General features: G+C 40.7%; 1 protein-coding gene across 1 annotated transcript in view; it reads left to right on the top strand.

Moving 5' to 3' along the window:
* The first annotated feature begins 4,751 nt into the window (after positions 1–4,751).
* Positions 4,752–21,753, top strand: part of NEB (nebulin) — a 96,483-nt gene continuing 79,481 nt past the window's right edge. Inside the window, exons 1-24 of the mRNA XM_069021334.1 lie at positions 4,752–5,203; positions 5,911–6,016; positions 6,494–6,559; positions 10,379–10,423; positions 11,405–11,620; positions 11,994–12,101; positions 12,567–12,671; positions 12,963–13,067; positions 13,166–13,270; positions 13,883–13,987; positions 15,034–15,138; positions 15,304–15,411; positions 15,814–15,930; positions 16,563–16,664; positions 16,747–16,854; positions 16,949–17,053; positions 17,426–17,524; positions 17,754–17,858; positions 18,404–18,511; positions 19,012–19,323; positions 19,838–20,044; positions 20,716–20,820; positions 20,962–21,069; positions 21,225–21,536. Of these exons, the coding sequence (XP_068877435.1) occupies positions 6,527–6,559; positions 10,379–10,423; positions 11,405–11,620; positions 11,994–12,101; positions 12,567–12,671; positions 12,963–13,067; positions 13,166–13,270; positions 13,883–13,987; positions 15,034–15,138; positions 15,304–15,411; positions 15,814–15,930; positions 16,563–16,664; positions 16,747–16,854; positions 16,949–17,053; positions 17,426–17,524; positions 17,754–17,858; positions 18,404–18,511; positions 19,012–19,323; positions 19,838–20,044; positions 20,716–20,820; positions 20,962–21,069; positions 21,225–21,536 (2,823 nt within the window). The 5' untranslated portion in view covers positions 4,752–5,203; positions 5,911–6,016; positions 6,494–6,526. The remainder of the gene's footprint in view (positions 5,204–5,910; positions 6,017–6,493; positions 6,560–10,378; positions 10,424–11,404; positions 11,621–11,993; positions 12,102–12,566; positions 12,672–12,962; positions 13,068–13,165; positions 13,271–13,882; positions 13,988–15,033; positions 15,139–15,303; positions 15,412–15,813; positions 15,931–16,562; positions 16,665–16,746; positions 16,855–16,948; positions 17,054–17,425; positions 17,525–17,753; positions 17,859–18,403; positions 18,512–19,011; positions 19,324–19,837; positions 20,045–20,715; positions 20,821–20,961; positions 21,070–21,224; positions 21,537–21,753) is intronic.

The raw sequence follows: 21,753 nt of genomic DNA, 5'->3' as shown, positions 1-21,753 counted from the left end.
AAAATCCTTGGAATGGGGAAGACTGATAGTAACTTTCCTTCTTTTGCCCAAGGAGAAAAAAGGTGCAAAGGACTCAGTCACATTTTTACCTCGATCACACCTTTGTATTCAGAGTTTGCTCCCTCTTGGGAAGAAAGCATGTCCTTGGTGAAAAAAAGGTATGGAGGCCTAGGGAGTAAATACTGGATTTCTTCCCTCTGTTCTCACACAGGGCACAAACATCTTTCAGCAGTATCAGGGCAATGGTTGAACTGGAAAAGGCAGCAGAGGCGATTGCAGAATGAAGGTGATGCTCTGATCACGGTTTCAAAGGGAGTGTTCAGCCCTGTCCTTTCATCCCAGAGGATTTACAGCAGGGAATGCCTCTGTGTTGTAGCTGTGCTAATCCATCCCTTTGTTGGTGGCTGTTGGGGTGATGTGGAAAGTTGGCAGGGCTGTACAATGCCACGTGAAACCTTCCTGCTGCCAAGCTTTGTTAGAAATGTAAAGACCTATGAAATGATCTGAGTGTGCTCTGGGATAGAAATTAACCTGGCCTGGGTTATGGATCCTCTATAAATTGTTTCAGCTCAGTTCCATAAGAAACAACAACTCTGCTCTAAATTCCCTGCAAGGAGTTCAGTGAGAAGCCAGGGGAAGGATGCAGGATATGGAAACCAGTAGGTTTGAAAAATCCAAGGCAAAATTAAACTGGCAGGTTGTGAGAAAACTGGAATGTGCCCTCAGGGCAGCAGCACTTTGGGTTCTGGGGTGGGACAGCCGTGTGCAGGCACCTGAGGGGGAGCACCAAGAAGGAATTGTATTTCCTCAACAATAACCCACCCTGGGAAGGGGAGAGCACCATCAGTGCAGTGCAGTAAACCAGGCTGCCCATCCAAGCTGGCCTTGGCACTCCCATGGATGGGACAATCCTAAATAGATCAATCTGCTTATACAGTAACATCTCTTGCTGTAGTTGCTGTAACGATTTGCAAAATGGGGCTAATAATGAAAAAGTTTGTCTCTAAAAGATAAAAAAACCTGTGTTATTTTACTGCAGAGTAGTGAAGCAGAGGCTTGTCCAAAGGGACAAGTGTGGGAGACAGGGTAAGAGCTGAAACTCTGGCTGCCCATCAGGGCTTTTCATTGGCATTTACAGCTGATACTTGTACCTCTGTTCTAAAAATATAAGTTTGTCTTATAAATAGCAAGAAGAAGAAAAGATTTGAGGAGAACCTCACCTTCCTTTCCTAGTTTATAGTAACTTATATTATTGTTCCAAAATCTGAGTATGTTGAGTTGGGTGCTGTATCTCAGCTTCCCCCATCAGCTCCCATTTGGAAATCTGATCAATACAATCAGAGCTGGCTTTGAATTCTGGAGCAGATTTGCCTTTGCTGTATCTTCTTTCTGCTGAGCACCCGTGTCTAAGACCCTGTGGCTGTCTTGGGAACATTAGTAGAAGAGATAAATTAGGCTGTTTGACATCATCTTGTTGATAAATATTTTCTTTTAGGATTCTCAAAGGCCCTAAGTAAAGAACAGGGGAGGCTGTGACAGATGCTGTCATGTGAGGAGAACTCTCCTTGTGCCAATGGCCCCAGTGAATATCTTGTGTCGATATACAGGATCTTTTACACCCTGATTTTATATCTTCACTGTTGGGGGGGTTAAATATTAACCTAATTTTTTGTTTCTATAACCCGCTGGAGGTGCATTTGTTCACGTGATTTCTCTTCGTTTTCTCAAATCTTGTCATGAAAAAGATTTACAAATTGTTCTTCTTCTTTTCAGTTTGGGTTTGTTTGGAATATTTTGGCCCCTTTGAATCTTCTTTTAATTCAGTGTTTGAAACGTTCTGGTGGGACACTTTCAATACTAAAAACTTTGCACCTATACCCAAACAATTTGATCAGTGATGCCACAGTTCCTCCTCTGTCCAGGAACTGAGAAGCATGAAGTGAATTTTGGTTTCATACCAATATTCCTTTATTCCTCCTCTTCCAGCAAAGTCTTTTTGAGTCACAGCAGCACAGTGAGTGGTTGGTTTACACACCACACAGCCACTACCTTGTGCTGCTACTCACCCCATATCAGCCCATCAGCATCAAAAAATAAACCTGAAAGTATGACACTGCAGGTGATCTACTCACAGCACTTTGATTCACTGCCTCCAAGTATATTATTTGTTATGATCTAATACTTTCTATTAATACTTTGAGAAAGAGGATGAGTGGCACTGAAGTAGAATTCTTGTTAGAGCATGTATCCTTTCCTAAAAACTTCTTGTTTGTAAGCCAAAACCAGATCCCTGACAAGGCCTGTGCTCCCAGCCTGGTTTCATGCAAAAGAAAAAAGCTGTAAAAAGGGAGGGATCAGAGGAATAATTGTATATTTAACTTGAAGACAATCCTTTGCATTTGTCTAACCAAGCCCTTCATTTCATATTTTTTTTGTAAAAATGCCCTCCACAGTATTTCCATACATTAAACCAAAAGGTGCTGGGCAGAGGAGCCTCGCAGTGGGGAATGGTGAATGAAGAATGAGAAGGAACTCACTGGTGGTAGTTTAAAAATAGACACAAATGTGGCACAAATATGTATTTAAATGTCCTTTTCCAATGATACAATGCTTGTTAAGGCCAGGTGCTCTAATGGTTACGTCAGGAGGTTAAATATAGCACCTGGGATGTCAGGACACTTATCCATCATGCCCTGAGTGGCTCCTGTTGGATGACCAGGACTGATGGAACTCAATATTTAAATAAGTTAAGCACAAGAAAATATTTTAAGCTTTGAATTTTTGTGGTTGAAATGCAAAACAACATCTTTTTCTGCCCAAGTACTTCTGCAGCGTTCTGCCTTTCGTTCAGCACTGCTGACCACGTGCTCGTTTATGTGCTGTGGATAAATCTGGCCTGGTGTGTTAACCTGGGTCAGAGCTGCCAGGCTCCACCTAGGGCACAGTTAATGCTTTTGAAATATTTGTCCCCCAGAAAGTCAAGTTCATATTCTCACAACAAAGTCAAAAGCTGGGCTTGATGATCTTGGAGGTCTTTTACAGCCTTAATGATTCCATGGTTTTATGAATATTCCATCAGAAACCAGAGTCAGACATAAATTTCCACTACAAAGCAATAAAAAAAAGAATTAATATTAACCACTGGCATTCCCTTTACCTCATACATGTTTGGAACAGGGAGGTTTGGAATCCCCATCCCTGGAGGTGTCCAAGGGAGGCCTGGACATGGCCCTCAGTGCTCTGGGCTGGTGACAAGGTGGGCATGGGGCACAGCTTGGACTTGTTGGGCTGGGAGGGGTTTTCCAGCCTCAGGGATCCCAGGATTCTCCTTGCCCATGCAATGGCAATAGTTTTGTCAGAGCTGTTCCTTGAGATTTGGAGCTGAAGGAGCAAAGCAGCAAAATGCAGGAATCGAAATATTTTCTCAAGTGACCCAAGAGCACCCTCCTCCCCTTTTTGTACTTTGATGCCAGAACAAAAATCTTATGTTCAGCCTAACTTCTCATTTCATCAATAATCCTTTTGGCTCTTAGCCCCCTTCTGTAATTTCCATGGGTTATTCCATGCTTTTTCCAGCCCTGACCTGTGCTGCTGAAGATGTGCCATGTTTCACACCAAAGACAGCTGCATTTCAGCAGCAGAAAAAGCAGTGCTGGTGTCCTGTGTGTAATTTTAGCTTTGTTTAGTGTCTTTCTAAATAAGATATATCAAACAGCAATGTAAAATGGTCTGAAGATGATGTTCCAGTAAGGCAGGGCTTGCAGAGTATCATTGAGGGAGAAATTGTTTGCAGGAACTTCCAAGATCAAGCTGGAAATGATAATAATGAATTACAAGTTCAATAAGGAAAGTTGGCCCTTGACTCCATTAAGGTTTGTTATTGATAATGAAGATGTTACATTTTGCATCCAATCTACTGAGAAGCAGCACTTGGGAGGAAAACGAGCCTGTGAGTTATTTCTGGAATGCACACACGGAGGATCTGGATCAGAGAGCAGCAGGTTACGCTGAGGTTGCTCTCGAGAGACTCCGCCAACACGCTGTGTTAATTTCTGGACAATTTCAAAAGACGTTAAGAAACTGAAACAAACAGAAATCAGATTAAAAGGGGAAGGACTGCCTAGTAAAGCAAAATGCAGAGTAATTGAAAGTGGCTTGCCCAAAGAAGAAAGGGAGGGGTCTGCAGCTCTGGGCAGAGTATAAAATACTTGGCAGTAGTGAATGAGATATGATATTTCATCTGGATATAAATATGAACTTCTGGAAAGAGTTAAGGAAAAAGGTGCCTCTCAAGGACCCCTGACAATAATTTATTGAATTATGTGATCTAGCATATGAAAATGGATCAGTGTTGATACTGGCTTTTGAATGCACCTCCTTGAAGAACCAAAGTCAACTCTATTTGTCAGTCGAGCGATCACCTCAGAAGTCACATCTGTTATCATCACCCTGGTTCTACTCCATACATCACGGTGTTCTTGACCTTCCAAAATACCAGGATTGCTCCCCTGTCCCTTAATCTGTTTATCAACTCTTCTTAGACTCCCTTCACCAGGCATGTTGGCTCTTTGTTGGGTTCCCTCCTTGCAAACAGTCACTTTTCACATGTTCCTGGGTCTGTGTGTTCTGCTACCAAACATTTTAAAAGTGATAAAAATACTGACACCTGATTTGCATCAAGGTGAAAAAGCACTTCAGGTGTACTTATTATGGGTGAAATTAAAGACATGTTTATACTAAAAATTTAGTCTGCAGTGTGGAGTCCTCAAGTTCAGAGATTCTTGAATTTGGATGCTGGTTATTCAGGGACATTATAGGAATGGAATTGCCTCCATCAATTGAAATTTCATGTTATTATCAACTCTGATAATGTTTTTTCCATTGGAGCTCTCCCTTGGGTTTGCCTGGGGCTCCACCTCAGCCAAGCCCTGATGAGGTCCAGCCAAGCTCTGGTGTGCTCTGGGTTTCCTGAGGAGCACAGAGGTGCCCAGCTCCCTTTCCCTGATGTTGCTGAGAACAGGTGGCCTCCTCCGGGGTCACCGGGTATATTTAGGGATGAAACTCGAGCGGGCTGGGGCCACATTGGCTGTGTGGGCCACACACGTCATCGGGAGCTGCTGAACCCACTCGCTCTCACCCAGTGCTGCTCAGGAGGGAAGACTGGAGAGCCTTTGCTCCAAAGGATATTTACTGGATGTCACTGGTAAGAACATTTTAAATGCATTTCACTTCTTTTCCTTAGAAGAGGCTCTTGAGCTGTTTCCCCATTGTGTAGTTTTTTGGGAGTAGTTGTTGTGCTTTGCCCATGGAAGTCAGTTTTCTGTCTGAATAACCAGCTGCAGATTGGAGGAGGAGGAAAAGACTTGGAATGGTGTTTAGAAGTCTAACTGAAGGTTATAGCAGTGACAGGTTGAAGAGAGTGTTTATATGCAAACCCCACTTCCTGAGTTTATTCATACACCTTGGCCTACTTTTTCACGTGACTTGTTGCTCATTATTTCAGTTATTCTTAATTTATTTTAATAGTTAACGATACGTTTTTTCCAGTTAATGTTTTGGCCATTTTTCTCAGCCCATTGGGACTAAAAAGGGACAGTATTCAGTGTTCCTATATTTAACCTGCATTACTTGACTTCCCTTGCCTCAGAAGGAATTGCAGTTTAGCCAGCTAAACACAACCACCCCGTCAGTTGGCAGGATTAGCTTACACGGCAAATATCCCTGGACTCAGGAGCAGCTGTTCCAAAGCCTCATCCCCTCCCAACATTAGAAACAGGGCTGCAGACTCTGCTGGAAAATTGTGGCTTTGCCTCACAGCAAAATCAGTGTGTTAATTAATTCGTTCAAAGGTTCTGACACTAATCTGTGCTTTGTACTTCAGCCAACTCTATGGATTTTCATCTTTTCCAGGTCTGAAGAAATAGAAAGAAAAAAGCCACAAGAGCTTAAACAAAAAACCCCAGAGCATCTCTATAGGCTGATGCTGAGAAGACAGAAATTGCCTCATTAACCTAAGGTCACTTAAAAAAATATTTACAATATTTTTCTACATTATGCTCTTACTATGAATGAACATAGTAGAACATAAAGCTCCCATTAAAACAGGTGCTTTAATGATATAATGAAATAGCATAGAATAGTCACAGAGAAAAGAAAAAAAGTACTTCAGATAATACTGTTGTAATGAAACAAATTAAACATCATGTTTCAAGAGATCTCTTCTTTTTTATTTTCATTGGATTCCAATGTCGGTGTTATAACTCCTGGAATGAAGTATTTGTCCAAAATTGTAATTTATATCAGTATGTTTGAAACTTAATCCAATGTTTTTCCATAACAGTCCAAGTAATGCCAGATCCCAACTCTATTTAGGGTCTGACTTGTTACTAACCATGACCCCAAGTGCTTTATGAGCTTGACTTGTACCTTCTCATGGTACTTTCAGTCATGGGCTAATACTGTTTATTCACATTTTCACCTGCTGTGTGACCAGTGAGTGCGGGACAGACAGAAGCAAACCTTCAGAATGGAGGAAGAAGAATATGAGGAAGTTGTGGAGGTAAGAAGAAAATGTGAGAGTAGAAATGTTTGCTTCCTGCCTTGTGACTGAATACATTAATCACCTTACTGAGACGCTGCTCAGGAGCATAGGTTGCTGTTTGCTCTCTGAGGATTAGGGGATGATTAGATATCTATTAAATGGTTTCATCAGTAAAACAACAACAACAACAACAGTTGCTCTTGGTGGAGCAAAGTCTCCTGGTTCCTGTCATAGTTTCTCAGTTTAAATAAAGACTGGAACCATCCCACACTCACAGTGCGAGGTTTTCTGATTACTCCCTGTGTAATTATAGATGCACTGGGCCAGCTCTTTTCCCTCCTGGCTTGCCCTCTGTCACCCAATCCATGCTGGAGAAGATGACTTTGGAAGCCCCTTTCTAGCCCTGCCTCTGCAGAAATGCAGCAGCTTTGTGCCACCAGGGGACCATAAACCAATTTAGCCTGAGACGTTGCAGAGATGGAGCCAGACTTAAGTGACAGGACAAGGGGGGAGGACTTTAAACTGACAGAGGGTAGATTTAAATTAGATATTAGGAAGAAATCCTTCCCTAGGAGGGTGGGGAGGCCCTGGCACAGGGTGTCCAGAGAAGCTGTGACTGCCTCTGGATCCCTGGAAGTGTCCAAGGCCGGGCTGGAGCAGCCTGGGATAGTGGAAGGTGTCCCTGCCCATGGCAGGGGTGGAATAGAGGATCTCTAAGGTCCCTTCCAACCCAGGGCATGCTGTGACTCCATGATTCTGTGTCTGTGGAGGTGCATCATGGATTAATTTGCCAGTAGGTCATTTAAACTCCCAGTTAGATGCCGAATTATTTAGTCTCAGGAAACTGAATAAAAAATTCCCCAGGTACTGGGCAACCTACAGCTGGAGCCACGGGAACAATGACTTTACTATTGAAACAGCACACGAAATTAACAATATGGTCTCACTTGTTGCATTGCTACTACTCTGAAATTAACTTATGTGTTATGAAATACGCAAAGTCTTGCAAAAAATCGCTCAGTGTTTGAGGAAAAGAACAAGAGTATAAATGTAAACATCCTACAACTCGTTGTTACCACTGTGTTCAGTGGACTGTTGATTTCAGGTGTGTGAGGGCATTGCCAGCTTTATATATTTCAAATACTGAATGAAGTAAAGGCAAATGACTTGCCTGTCAGAGTAGTTAAATGCATTTTGCAAAAATAAGTGTCACCACTCATAAAGTGCATTTTAAAGACATTTTACTACCTAACTACAATGACACCCACCCTTCATTAAATTTCTTATTACCATATTAGTTGTAATTGCCTTTATGCTTCCTGTGCATTGTGTGCTCTCTGTAATAGCTATTTATTTGCTCTCATTGTTTATTTATTCCAGCAGGAATTATGGTATTTTAGACTTTTTGTTCACACAGCCCCATTTAATCCTTTGTTTTAAATTTTCAATGACCACCTTGCTGTAACCACATCCCTTGGGCCGAGGAGGCATTGCTTCAGTAGCTTCCCTTGGGATAGTCATGGTGAGATGTTAAATAAAAGAGGAACAACAGCATCTGGTACAATTTTAAGCCTTTCTAGAATTTTCTTAATTCCTGTATCAATCCAAGATTTTAAACCTATGAGTTCTATCAGAAATTAATCTTCTGAAAGAGTAGGACATGATCGTTGACTATTGAGCAATGCCAAGGATTTAAAGATACTATTTTTTAACTTTCTCTGGAATTATGAGCCATTACTTGATGTTGTGGCTGTCTTGGGATGTGCAAAAATCCACAGTGAGTGACACAAACTTTTGCTGCTGAGGGACTTGAGGTTTTGTGGGAGGTTTTGTGGGAAATCTTGTAGAAAGTTTGTGGAAGGGTTTTGCGGAGGGTTTTGTGGGAAATTTTGTAGAAAGTTTGTGGGGGATTTTGTGGAAGATTTTGTAGAAAGTTTGTGAAAGGTTTTGTGGAAGATTTTGGAGAAGGTTTTGTGGAAGGTAGGTCCAGCATGGAAATCACCTCAGAACAGCCCAATACATCTTGGGAAGTACGGCTTGGTCGCTTGAATTAAGTTTGATGAAGAGCTCTGGGAAAGGGACTTAAATTTTAACAAGAAATTTTTTAAGTTCAAAGGGTTGTCCATTCCCGCAGTTGTCGCAAGTGACCCCGAGCAAATATCGCTGAAGAGATTTTCCAACATAAACCCCGCATTTTCCATTTTCTCTTTGTCCAGGTGAAGCACATCCCGCATGCAGCGGGTGCTGTTCAGCAGCAATGTCTTTAAAATGCTTTTCCCGTCATTTCGGAGCGGGGCAGGTGCCGCAGGCCGAGGCCCCGGCGCTGCCCCCTCAGCGCGGCCGCCATTTGCCGCGGGACGGCGCCACCGCGCGGCCGCGGGCGGGAAGTGGCGGACGGGGAACAAATTTTCCCCGAAATGCGACAAAAACCTCCCCTGGCACAACTAGAGACTGAGTCCCATTGTCCTGTCGATTATTCCCTGCGAGCAGAGCCCGCCCCCGGCTTCCCTTTCCTGTCAGGGAGTTGTGCAGAGCCACAAGGTCCCCTCGAGCCTCCTTTGCTCCAGGCTGAGCCCCCTCAGCTCCCTCAGCCGCTCCCGGTGCTCCAGATCCTTTCCCAACTCTGTTGTCCCGGCTGGGAAAGACGCGGTGCTCACAAACAAGCCGGAACTCGTGGAAAATGCAAAGATCGAGGGCTGCAGTGAGCACGGGACGATGGAGCTGAAGATCCAGGGAGCAGTGAGCAAGATAAATGGAATTACAATCCCAGATTTTAGAGGAGCAGACTTGGGGATGTTCAGGGAAGATCCCGTGGGAAACAACAGAGGGCCGAGGGTAGTTGTGTGATCCTCCAGCATGATCATCCCTGAGCACACAGCTCAGCCCGAAGTGCAGGAATCAAACAGCAGGAGGATGGTGTGGAGGAACACGGAGCTCCTGACTGAGCAAAATCACAAAAAAAAAGAAATACACTGAAGGTGGAAGGAGGAGCAAGCCACTGGGAAGGACCTTAAAGGCTTAAAACATTGCAAACTCCATTCCTACATCCATAGGCAATGTTCAGCTGGATTTGGTCTCCAAGAAAGGCAAGAAGATCCAGGGAGGTACTTGGTTCTTTGGGAAGGCTGTGGAGCAAATCCTTCGAGAAGCTATTTTTAAACACATGAAAGACATGAAGGTCGTCTGGAGAAGTGAACCCTGAGTTATCAAGAGCAAAGCATGGCTGATGAACCTCATTAATTTCTGTAATGAGTTCACAGCTGCTGTGGACAAGGGGAGACCAGTGAAGGTTGTGTGCCTGGGCTGCTCTAGGGACACCTCCCATTGGGGTTGTATCCCCAAATTTATGAGGTGTGGGGGGATAGCGGGCAGTAAAGTGGGTGGAAAATCAGCAGGCTCAGAGTTGTGATCAGCAACAAAGTTTAATGGGCAGTCAGAAATTATTGGTGTCCTTGCAGCATCTGTAGGTAGGAGCAACCCTGAGAACAACAGTCATGAGTGTCACCAAATAAAAACCCAGGAAAATCCTGGGGTTTAAGTGCTGATTCTTTTAATGAGGTCATCAGTGTCTTCCCTCTTGTGGATAAAATTAGATAACAATCTTTCATTGATTATTTGGATGATGATTAGTTGAGCAATGCATGGAATAAAAATCCAATCATCAATGCAAAATGTGAACAACAGATATTCAGAATTACCAAATTCAGAATACAAATACAAGCACCTGTGAACTACAGCCCTGCTTCTCCAGATGTGTTTTAAAACAACTTCACAGAAACTGCAATTTGCTGATCTGGCCTAAAAATGATTTTTTTTTTTTTTCTCTTTTTTTAAAAGTACTACATTGAGGAGACAATTATTGAGGAGGGTGAGCCACACGAGGTAAGGGTCTTTGTCATGCTGCGTGCAGTGCAAAAATGCATGTAATTAACATAGAACACTAAATTAGTGGCCTCTTGTATTCTGAGGTTTAATTTTTCACATTAAACACACAAATATCAGTGAACAATTGCTGCTTAATACTTTATTTTTGCTGCAGTTCCCCGCTGTGTGATGATCTAAGATCAGTTTACATGTATCAGTTTTGTTCCCTTCAGCTTGTGTAATTTCACTGAAAAATTACAGTTTTGCAGATTTTTCATCATGTCATTGGTAACAAATATTTGGGTCACCAAGGAGTGATTGCCATAATTTGAAGTTCTACTTCTAAAACAGATAGAACCCAACTCCCTGCTGTGTTATCATGAAATATTCTTTCTGGCATGGGCTTATGCAGAAACAGAAGTTATTAATTGTTTAATTCTTGGTGCATTTTCAGCTCCGTCTCCTTGACTCTCAGAACTCGGACCTTTCTGAATTCCTTTTAAAGGGCAATTTTTTATAAAGCTAATTGATACGAAATAAAACCTGACACTTATTTGGGTGATTTTGGAGCACATTTTTTAGCTGCAATAATTATTTTTAGATGCTTTTCATTAGAATCTTAGTATTAAAATTACTGCTTGCAGCATGACTATGTCAATAAACAAGTGTATAAACCATTTAAATTGATTGGAAGTTAATGCCTGTAGAGCAGAAGCAGCTGGAGCCCCACTCTCCCAGATCCTCTGGAGAATAATTCCGTGAGTTTGGTGCAGGAACCAGCCAGAGAGTTCATTCCTTATGGGTTCTTTCAGGGTGGATGATGTATAGGGAGCATAATGGCTAATCCCAGTAGGAACAGTGTCCCTGATTTTCTGTCTCCACGTGGATCTGGATGAGAGAAGAGCATCCTTTCACCAGCTGGGGAGGGATGAAAACCACTTATGATAATGAACTTTTACAGCTGTAAAACGAGCGATTGCTCCTTTTTTTAATCCCCAGGTGGTCACTGAGATCACGGAGACCATTAGCACAGACTACTCAGGCCCTGAGACCATCACCACCACCACCACCTACACAGCTGAGCACACCCAGCCCTCTGGGGAGGATGCAGCCCGTCCCATCAGGAAGAAGACAATCCGCACAAAAGTGGACCCATCCAAGTTTCTGACACCTTACCTGGAACACAGCAATAAAATGAAGGACCTATTCAGCGAGGTAGGCTGTCCCATGTCTCTCAGTTCTTGAGGAACAGCAGCTTTAAAAATATTTTACAGGGATTGTTTGATAGTTACATTGCAAATAACTGAATTTATCAATACTAGGCTCACGGAGACAATATAATAAATTAGAGGTGATCCAAGTCAGGCTAAAGTTAGAGATGGATTTTTTCCTATTGTGTCAGATGGAATAACCTCAGTTGGCTAAAAAAAGCACAAGTGCAAATGTAATTGAGTAATTTTAGTTTATATTATTGAATAATCTGCCCCAAATTCCTGTCCTAACCAGATAAATATGGCAAAAATTGCTAATGCAGTTCTTCCAGAGCTCTAGGAGATGTCTTAATTATTTTATCATTATGTTCTTCCAGAACAAGTACAAAGAAAAATTTAGAAAAGAAAAAGGAAAGCCATATGCTTCCACAATTGACACCCCTGAAATCCGGAGGATCAAGAAAGTGCAGGACCAGCTCAGCGAGGTGGGTAACAACTGCATGAGGAAAACAATATTTAGTCAGAAGTAAAGAAGCAAAGAAGCCTTGATTTTAAAGGTTAAGTAAGAAGTGATGATTCCAACCAAGCTGCTGTCTTGCCGTGGCAGTGTGGCTGTATTGGTTTGGGCTCTGCAGCCAGTGTTCACATGGGAATGGCCTGGGAAGTGGAGCTGCACTGGGCATCTCTCACTGTACGGCATGGAAGTGCTTTTAGAGCCCTGTGATTATAGAAGGCACCACCTCTAACTTGGATTCCCATCTCTTGAAGCTGCCTCAAAGCTGCCTTTCTCCCTCAGTTAATTCACAAAATCCATTTGCTTCCATGGGCTTCATTTCGAGGTTCATTTCGCTTCTGGATGTTTATATGGAGGGTGAAAATGTCAATATTCTGATTTTTGTTTTAAAAAAAGCACTTTTTCTGTAGAATCAATGAATTTTGTTGTGCCCCAGGTTAAATACCGCATGGCTGGGGCAGTTGCCAGAACCATTTGCCACGTGGATGAAAAGGCCAAGGATATAGAACATGCAAAGAAAGTGTCACAGCAAGTGAGCAAGGTGAGTGAGTTCTGACTTTCCCAGCATCAGTGGATCCTGATAAGAACAAAGTTTTGAGCTCAGAGTGCTAAAGCAACATTTATACAACAGTTTAGAAGCACAGGGAGGGACAGCAGAGAAGTTGGTAAGGCAAATACACTTAAAATCTTAAATATTTCCAGTTGCTCTTTTCAGATGTCACTGGTCTGAGACTTTCACTTTGAAAATATATCTTTAAAGCAGGCGGTTTATTCACAAAAGTAAATATTTCTTTAATGGTAGAGTGACCAACTTGCTGATCTTTCCTTCCAGGTATTATATAAACAGAACTGGGAGGAGAATAAGGACAAGTACCTGCTTCCCCCTGATGCTCCAGAGCTTGTGAATGCAATAAAAAACACAGCAATGTTCAGCAAGGTAAGAAAAAATAACCACGGGTCCAAGCAGCTGAAGTGAAAGAAGCTTTCAAAGCCAGAAATTAATTAATAATGAGCATTCTGGCATTTTTCTTGTAGAAACTCTATACTGAAGAGTGGGATGCAGACAAAACCCTGTTCTATCCCTACAATGATAGTCCAGAGCTCAGAAGGGTGGCACAGGCTCAGAAGACTCTGAGTGATGTGAGTATCAAAGCAGATATTTGCATGTGGGTACCAAAGGCTGTTGGGTTGTGGTGTAACTTGGTTAGCTATAAAAGCTTCATAATGGAACAGAAAATAAAAATGTGTAAGTGTGCACAGATAGCTCTGATAGTAGTGATATTTCATAGAGAAAGCTGTACTTGATATTAGAGTACAAAGTAGAGCATATTAGAGTATAAATCCATTGGCAATTTGATGCTGGATTAGGAATGAACGAAATAATTAATTTATTAAATCAGTAAGAGGACCTTGAGTATCTCCCCAAATGCAGGAACTCTCTGGGCTGTCTCTAAGTCCAGCTCACTATTGTGAGTCTGCAAATGTGCCTCTAAAGCAGTGATAAGAAAAGTCAGGAGCTGGTGAGACTGGCATTTGCTGATATTTAGATACATAGAGCTCTCCAACAGGGGAATTCAGCTCTTACTTGAAGGTTTCAGTGAATTTTGCAGATGTTCAGAAGTTCCCTGGTAATACACAGATTGAAAGAGTTCCTGCTGCAGGGGCTGTGGGCAGACCTACCCTGTTGATGTGGTGGTAGCAGAGCTCAGTGCTGTGATGCTCAAGTAAATGTTTATTTCTCCCTATTTTCAGATTGTCTACAAAAAGGGGCACGATGAAAGGAAAGCTAAATTCACCTCTCTGCCAGACCCCCCTGATGTGGAACAAGCCAAGAAGGTGACAAGGCAGCTGAGTGATGTGAGTAGAACACATTGCCCAAACCTCACTCCTGCAGGTAGAGAGGCAAAAAAGGTACCTAAGGAAAGGGAAAGCAAAAGAAAAAACACACAGGATGACCAACTTTTTCTGGAGAAAGTGGAACCAAGTGGCATAATCTTGTAAGGCAGAAATAGGATTTTAACTCCATTCAGAATTTAACTATTATCTATTATTTTATTTTATTTATTTTATTGCATATTGAAAATTACCTGCATTTTAAGATTCGAGTTACAGTATTCACTCATGGTGGAGGAGCCACTTAGAAAATTGCACTGAACCCGTTTGGAAGGTAAAATAATTAATTTAGAGAAAATTGCTTTAATCTTATTTTTCCATAGCTTAAAAGCTAAATTGTCATCAAGAAAATTTTATAACATGTGAAAAAAAAGGATCATAATTCTTTAAAATTAATAAAATAGTGAGCTGTCTAGGTATCTCCAAAACTATAAAATATAGAGTTTTTTAAGACTATTTTTGGCATATATGTTCTTTAACAATGTTAAAAAGGCATTGGAAGAGTTTTATTTTTTATGGTGAGTAATGCAACTGTGGCTGAAAATGCACCTGGAACACTGAGTCAAAGCTCAGGTGTTTTGTTGTTAGACAAACTCCTTAAACATTTGATACTTGATTTCTGTGAGCTTGAATAAATAATAGAAATCAAAAATACCAGGTAATTAAAAGGGTTTGTTTATAACCAGTTCCAGTAGCAATACCAGTAAATTCTGACTTAATGGGCAATATCCCAGGGTTATGTGACCAGTGAGAAAACAGAGCTAAAGGAATACATTAGAGATTTATTTATCCTTTTTAGGTCAGGGAAGGTACTAAGAGAAATGGCTTAACACTGAAATGGTTTGGCCAAATCATATTTAAGGTGTTTTTTACAATAACTACTAAAATAGTTATAAGGCAAGTGTAAAATATGAAGCAGCTTTAAAAAGACAGCTTTGAAAAATGAATCTCTCAAGTGAAAATGGAGCTATGTCTTGAGGATTAAATTTTATTGTTTTGTTTCTTTATAGGTTATTTACCATGAGGACTATAAAAACAAAATCAAAGGCAAGTGGAGTCAAACTCCGTGCTATGACGTGGCAGTTGCAAAAATGAATGCAGAGAATCTAAGTATGGTGAGTGAATCCTGCAGAAAATCTTCAACAGCTCTATCCTTGTTTATGTTCATTTGGAAAATACTGATGTTCCATTTGTGGCATTGCTTATTTCCTAAATAATCCATGCTGTAGATGTCTAATTTACAATTAGATGATGTATTGTTTTCTGTCTGATCCTAACAGAGGAAATACCAGGAAGACTTTGAAAACATAAAAGACCAAATCTACTTCATGCAGACTGAAACTCCAGAATATGAAGCCAATAAAAGAGCTTCAGAGAATGTCAGCAAGGTGAGGGACCTGTGTTCCACCTGTCCAGCTTGGGAACAGTTCTGAACTCACACAAGTTTGTGCTGAAATCGTTTTGTCAAGACCTTGCATGGTCCTTTGCCACCATAACTTAAATAACAGAGGCATTTTTCCTGGAGAGCTGAAGATTATATAGTAAAATAGATTCATCTCACAGATGGTTTGGGTGGGAAGGGACTTTAAACACCACCCAGTGCCACCCCCTGCCATGGGCAGGGATGCCTTCCGCTATTCCAGGTTGCTCCAAGCCCATCCAACCTTGCCCTGGACACTTCCAGAGATGGGGCAACCACAGCTTCTCTGGGCAATCACACAAGTTAGTGAGTGTTTGGCTTTTAATACTGATTTTTAAAACCTCTTCTTTTTTATTTTTATTCTTTCAAGTTCAAATACAGAGCAGACTATGAAAAGAAAAAAGCTATTGCAGATTATAATGTGCTCCCTGCTACAGAGAACCCATTGCTGAAGCAATTAAAAGCTGCAGGAGATATTCTGAGTGATGTGAGTATTATCAAAGTGCATTTTCAGTCTTGTACCAGGAACCAAACCCATCATTTCTTCACAAGGCTTCTCCTTTGGATCTCATACTATTTTTAGTTTTGTAGACCCATATTTGTAATGAGATAGCACCAGCCAGAACAATTCAGGTAAAGAATGATTTCTCCACATATAAATGTAGCAACAGCAGTGGCATGTGGATAGCTAATTACTGTATAGTTAATTTAGATCCTTATGGATAATGAATCACAAGAGGACTGTTCTTCCCTTACTGTTTGAAGGAATTTCAACTGATGATGATAAAATTTGTGGTGCTTTTACATATTTTTATATTATGTTCTGGTTATTCACTGTAATGGTCTTCTCAATTCCTCTTTTATTTGTATGAGAAGACATTGATTCTTTCTCAGTGTCAGAAGTTCAAAACCCATTGGTAAGATCTTTCTGTCTTCTCTTACAAACCTAAAAAGGGTTATTTTTAAAAACCATTGGGAAAACGGTGCCATCTGTTTCTCAGTCCTGTGGGAAAGCTTTTCTTTGGAACCGTTTCACAGTTTTACTCTTGTCATTTTTAACGTGGTGGGGGTGACTTGCAGTGAAATCTCCTGCATGATCTGGTGTTATTTGATTTGCAGAAATTATACAAAGAGGCCTATGAACAGTCCAGAGGAAACAGAATGAATTACTGTGAGACACCCAAGTTCCAGACTGATGCTGCTCTGAAGAACTTTAGTGATGTAGGTATTTCGTTTGGGGTTCATCCTTCACTACTGACTCTCTTGATTACTTTTGCTTCTCAACTCATGGTTATTTTGGCAGGTAAAATACAAAGATACATATCAGAAGAACATTTTGGGGCACTACCTGGGCAGCTTTGAGGACCCACATTACAACCACTGCATGCAAGTCGAAGCTATGAAAAGTGATGTAAGTGTGGCAATTGTTCTGTTTTCCTCATCACTCTGGCCATTCAGACAAAGCTCAGTTGTTGTTCCTTACTGAATGCTCCTTTTGTTCCTAGAAAAATTATAAAGCAGATTATGAGGAGGAAAAGACAAAGTGCTACTTCCCTCAGACCATAACTCAAGAGTATGAAGCAATTAAGAAGTTGGAGCAATGTAAAGATGTGAGTACAGGACAGCAGTGGTTCACCACAGAAAAATTAACCAGGTGATCCCTGGTAACATCAATGATTTTGAATTTGGCCTCATTGCCATATGTGACTTTTAAAAACCATTTTCATATCTATTTTAGGGCCTTTTGTGACATCTAGTGATCAAAACAGATATAGCACAATCCTTTTCATAAGTAAAACCAAAAGATTAGAACAGTAGTACCAAAATGAAGCATGAACCTCAAGCATTCACTTGCTTAAGTCAACATATTTTTAATTTATACTTTAAAAGTACTTAATTTATTAATAATTTTATTTACTTTATCAACACTTGGAAAATACTTTATATGCATTTTCTACAAATATTTTTTTATCTTCTTTCAGTACACCTACAAAAAGCATCCTGATCAAACCAAATTCACTTCAGTGACTGACTCTCCAGTACAGAAGCAAGCAGAGATCAACAGCAAACAACTGAGTGATGTAAGTAAACTTTGGAAACACTCTGACATTATCAGTTTCTGCCCCGTGCCCACCTTCACTTCATCCTCCAGCTTTAAGAGCACTCCTGAAACGATTGTTTGGGTGAATGTGTGTATTTACAATTTTATTCCAGCCAAAAATCACCTGGAAATCAGATTTTTTTTTAATATAGTTTTTCAGTTCACAGTCTATAAATTGGGCTGCTAAATGTCTTTATTTTTCTTTGCAGATATTGTATAAATCCAAAGGGGAAGAAATTATTCACAAGTACCACCTCCCTCCTGATGTGCCCCAGTTCATTCAGGCTAGAGTTAATGCCTACAACATCAGTGATGTGAGTATATTTTGCATTTCAACACCATGAAGCTCTCCACTGATAATATCAGTTTTATTGCCTTTGTGATGTTAAATTTTTGGTGGCATTATCAGCTTTCCAGAAATGAGATAAAAGTTGACATCTCCCTTAACAGCCTTGGAATTTTAATAGTCTGGTCAGACTGATAAAAAAAATCAGCCAGGCTGCTTTCCCCAGTCCCTGTAGAGCACAAAGCCTGAGCTTGAAGCTAACAGAAAAAAAATTCTGAAGGTTCAGTCAGATGAAAAAGGGTTTTGCATAAGAAAGGGAAAAAATGCCACTGATAGAGTTGTTCTAAACAAAAATGGCAAAAAATGCTTATGGAGTTAATGAGTATCTTTGTAGTAGATTTATTTATTATAATAGACCTGCAGTTTATGTACAGGTTGACAATTTTTCCTTGAAATTACATGGACTAAACTGGATATTTTAATTCCTATAGCTATAATAAAATCGTGGGCTTAAACTCTTTATTAGAATTGCTATTCCTGACACCGCAAACTCTTCCCTTTTTTCCCTCCAAGGCTAACTACAAAGCAGACTGGAAGAAAACCCTTGCCAAAGGCTATGATCTGAAACCAGATGCCATTCCAATTATTGCTGCTAAAGCTTCTCGGAATATTGCAAGTGATGTAAGTAGGGTTTACATCCAGTGGAACACATACCCCTCCTGCATTTCATTATTTGTTATTATTTACCTGTGCTGGAGACCTGTACTCCTGCTTCAGCAAAAGTTTATAAGTGACTCTTCGTTCCCCTCTTGAACATCCCCAATTGAATATTGGGATATTGCATTGTTTGGTGAGGCTGTTCAATAATTTATTATTATTATGGTCTTAATTAAAAGCTGAATGTCCCTGGGAGTTACAAGCCTGTGTCAGGGACAATGGTGAGGGAGGGCTTCTAGCTACAGACGTGGGTTGACATATGTACCAGGTGTCAAGACAAGCTGAAAAATCCAATAATCCTCTTCTTTTTTTGACCTAAATAATCCTGTGCTGCTGTAAAAACCATTTATGAGGTTACAGAATGAGCTGCAGTCGTTAGTGCTTTGGAACTCAGTGTTTTAAACCCATCCACAGTGTGTTTTCTCTTTCACAAGTGGGTAAGGCTGTTCTCCCTTTGTCTCTAGTACAAGTACAAGGAATCCTACGAGAAAGACAAAGGCAAGCAGGTCGGGTTCCGGAGCCTGCAGGATGATCCCAAACTTGTTCACTACATGAACGTGGCCAAAATCCAATCGGATCGGGAGTACAAGAAGGATTATGAGGTCACCAAGACCAAATATCACACTCCTTTGGATATGTTCAGCGTGACAGCTGCCAAGAAAGCCCAGGAAGTGGTGACAAACGCTGGCTATAAGCAGCCAATTCACCATTACACCCTCCTGCCTGATTCTGTGAACCTGGAGCTGTCCAGAAACGTGATGCAGCTTCAGAGTGATGTATGTCATCAATAATCAGCTCCATGTTTAATTCTCATAAGGACTGTGTGACATCATTAACTTTTTAGGGCTAAAAAATGTATTTATATAATCCAATATATTTTATACTGAATTAGCAGTAGATTGGGATGTAAATGACTGGTCTGGAACCATGTATTTTCCAAATATTACGAGAATTATGTGTAGCTATTAAGTTCTAGGAAACTTGTCTAGCAAGGAGCAACTTTTTTTATATCTCTCCTGGGCTTATTCCCAGGAAATGAGCATGCTTTACTAATTGATGTATTTTTGTAGTCAGATTTTAATTACTGTGGTTTTATCTCTCCTGTCAGAAATTGTAGGTTATGTACTAGGTCTAAATACGGACTCTATCATAGTTAAATTTTAACTAAATCTAAATTTCCCCTCAAAAATGAACCATGAGGAGAAGTTTTAAGGCTTTACCTGTTTTATGTATATAAATTTATGTCATTTTTCTTGCCTCACTGTGTTTTTCTTGTTTATTGTTGAAAAGAATCTGTACAAATCTGACTTCAATAACTGGCTGAGAGGAGTTGGCTGGGTACCGATTCAGTCACTGGATGTAGAAAAGGCCAAGAAAGCCACAGAAATTCTCAGTGAGAAGAAATATCGCCAACATCCCGACCAGCTGAAGTTCTCCATCCCCATGGATGCCATGGAACAAGTCCTGGCCAAGCAAAATGCCAAGACCATGAACAAGGTGGGAATTGTTGGATTGACCCAGAGTTTGGGTCTTGCAAAACGGTGGGGCAAGGTGCATTCCCACTGAAATTATTAAAATTTCCAGTGGGTGTAGTAGTTCCTTGGTTAAGACTGGACACTGAGAGATCATGGAAGCCTCAGACTGCTCGTAATTAAGGGAGTTTCATTTTCTGTTTCTAAAGGTTGAAGATTTCTTCTCCACATTTGTAGTGCTTTAGTAACCTTTTTTCTGTAGGAAGTATTCACAATCAATGAACTGCAAAAAACCTGGAATTCTGTCAGTTTTGTACAAGTTTCCTTAAAACTGGAGTTCTTCACACTTGTCCCCAGTTATCCAGGACACCACTGATCCTTTTTCCGTGTTTTCCATGGAAAGAGTGTCTGTGAAAATAAAAATACCCTTCCCATTAAAGCTGGGAAGAACACAGACTGAAAACTTCCAGCCTCAATATTTCTTAATTATCAAAACATACTTTGCAAATTTCTCAAAATACTAAGGAAAGGAGGAAGCTGAGGTTGCTCCTCAGCAGCTCTATTTGTGAAGGTTATTTCTGGTGCTGTTAATATTTCTATGAAATATTGTTTATTGCAAATGAGCAGAACAGAAGCAAACTCTTATTTTATGAGTTCAATACCTTTTCAATGCTAAAAATTTCTTTGTAATTGCAGAGGCTGTACACAGATAAATGGAACAAAGAGAAGACCAGCATTCATGTTATGCCAGACACCCCAGAAATTCTGCAGTGCAAAGTGAACCAGATGACAATGAGTGATGTGAGTTACTGTGCTTGTGGTGGGTGTTCAGTGCCTCCTGCACAGAGCTAAAGTCGGTGTCATTTTAATGCCTCGTTTGAAAACATTTAACTTCAGAGTTCTGCCTTGGTGACACCTGTTCTCTTTCACATCTGAACTTAGAAACTTTACAAGGCTGGATGGGAGGAGGACAAGAAGAAGGGTTATGACTTGCAGCCAGATGCAATTCCAATAAAAGCAGCCAAAAGCTCCAGAGACATCGCGAGTGATGTGAGTTTGGTTGGGTGATACCATTCTGGGACTTTATTTAAATTGAATGACTAAATCTGAGATCTTGTGATCTGTTTTTCCAGTGATAAAACAGAGCTTAATATTGCATGTTTTAAATTGAGGTTTTTGCTGTTCTTTCTCTTTCCTGCTCTCAGTATAAATACAAACTGGCCTACGAGAAGAGCAAAGGGAAGCACATCGGCTTCCGCAGCCTGGAGGATGACCCCAAGCTGGTGCACTTCATGCAGGTAGCCAAGATGCAATCTGACAGAGAGTACAAAAAAGGTTATGAGAAGGCCAAGACTAATTTCCACACTCCAGTTGACATGGTCAGTGTGGTGGCAGCCAAGAAAGCTCAGGAAGTGGCTACAAATGCAAACTACAAGAACTTGATCCACACCTACAACGTCCTGCCCGATGCTATGAGCATTGAATTGGCCAAAAACATGATGCAGTTACAAAGTGATGTAAGTAAGAGGTTCTTCATCCTTTGCACTATGAATACAAAGCTGCTTGGTTTATGAAAAAACACTGTAAGATAAATAGTGTTATTTTCTGAGTGAAATTAGGTCAGGTATATACTGAAATGTAGTAAATTAAACAAGTTTTTCAACAATTACAGCCATTTTGTTTTTCCTCTGAAATATTAAATTGAAGAATTTGAGCTTAGAAATGAATCATTTT

The sequence above is a fragment of the Aphelocoma coerulescens genome, chromosome 7 (genome assembly GCF_041296385.1).
Source record: "Aphelocoma coerulescens isolate FSJ_1873_10779 chromosome 7, UR_Acoe_1.0, whole genome shotgun sequence".
Lineage (NCBI taxonomy): Eukaryota > Metazoa > Chordata > Aves > Passeriformes > Corvidae > Aphelocoma > Aphelocoma coerulescens.
Note: the sequence above shows the minus strand (reverse complement) of the source record. Positions and strands in the feature narration are given on the sequence as shown.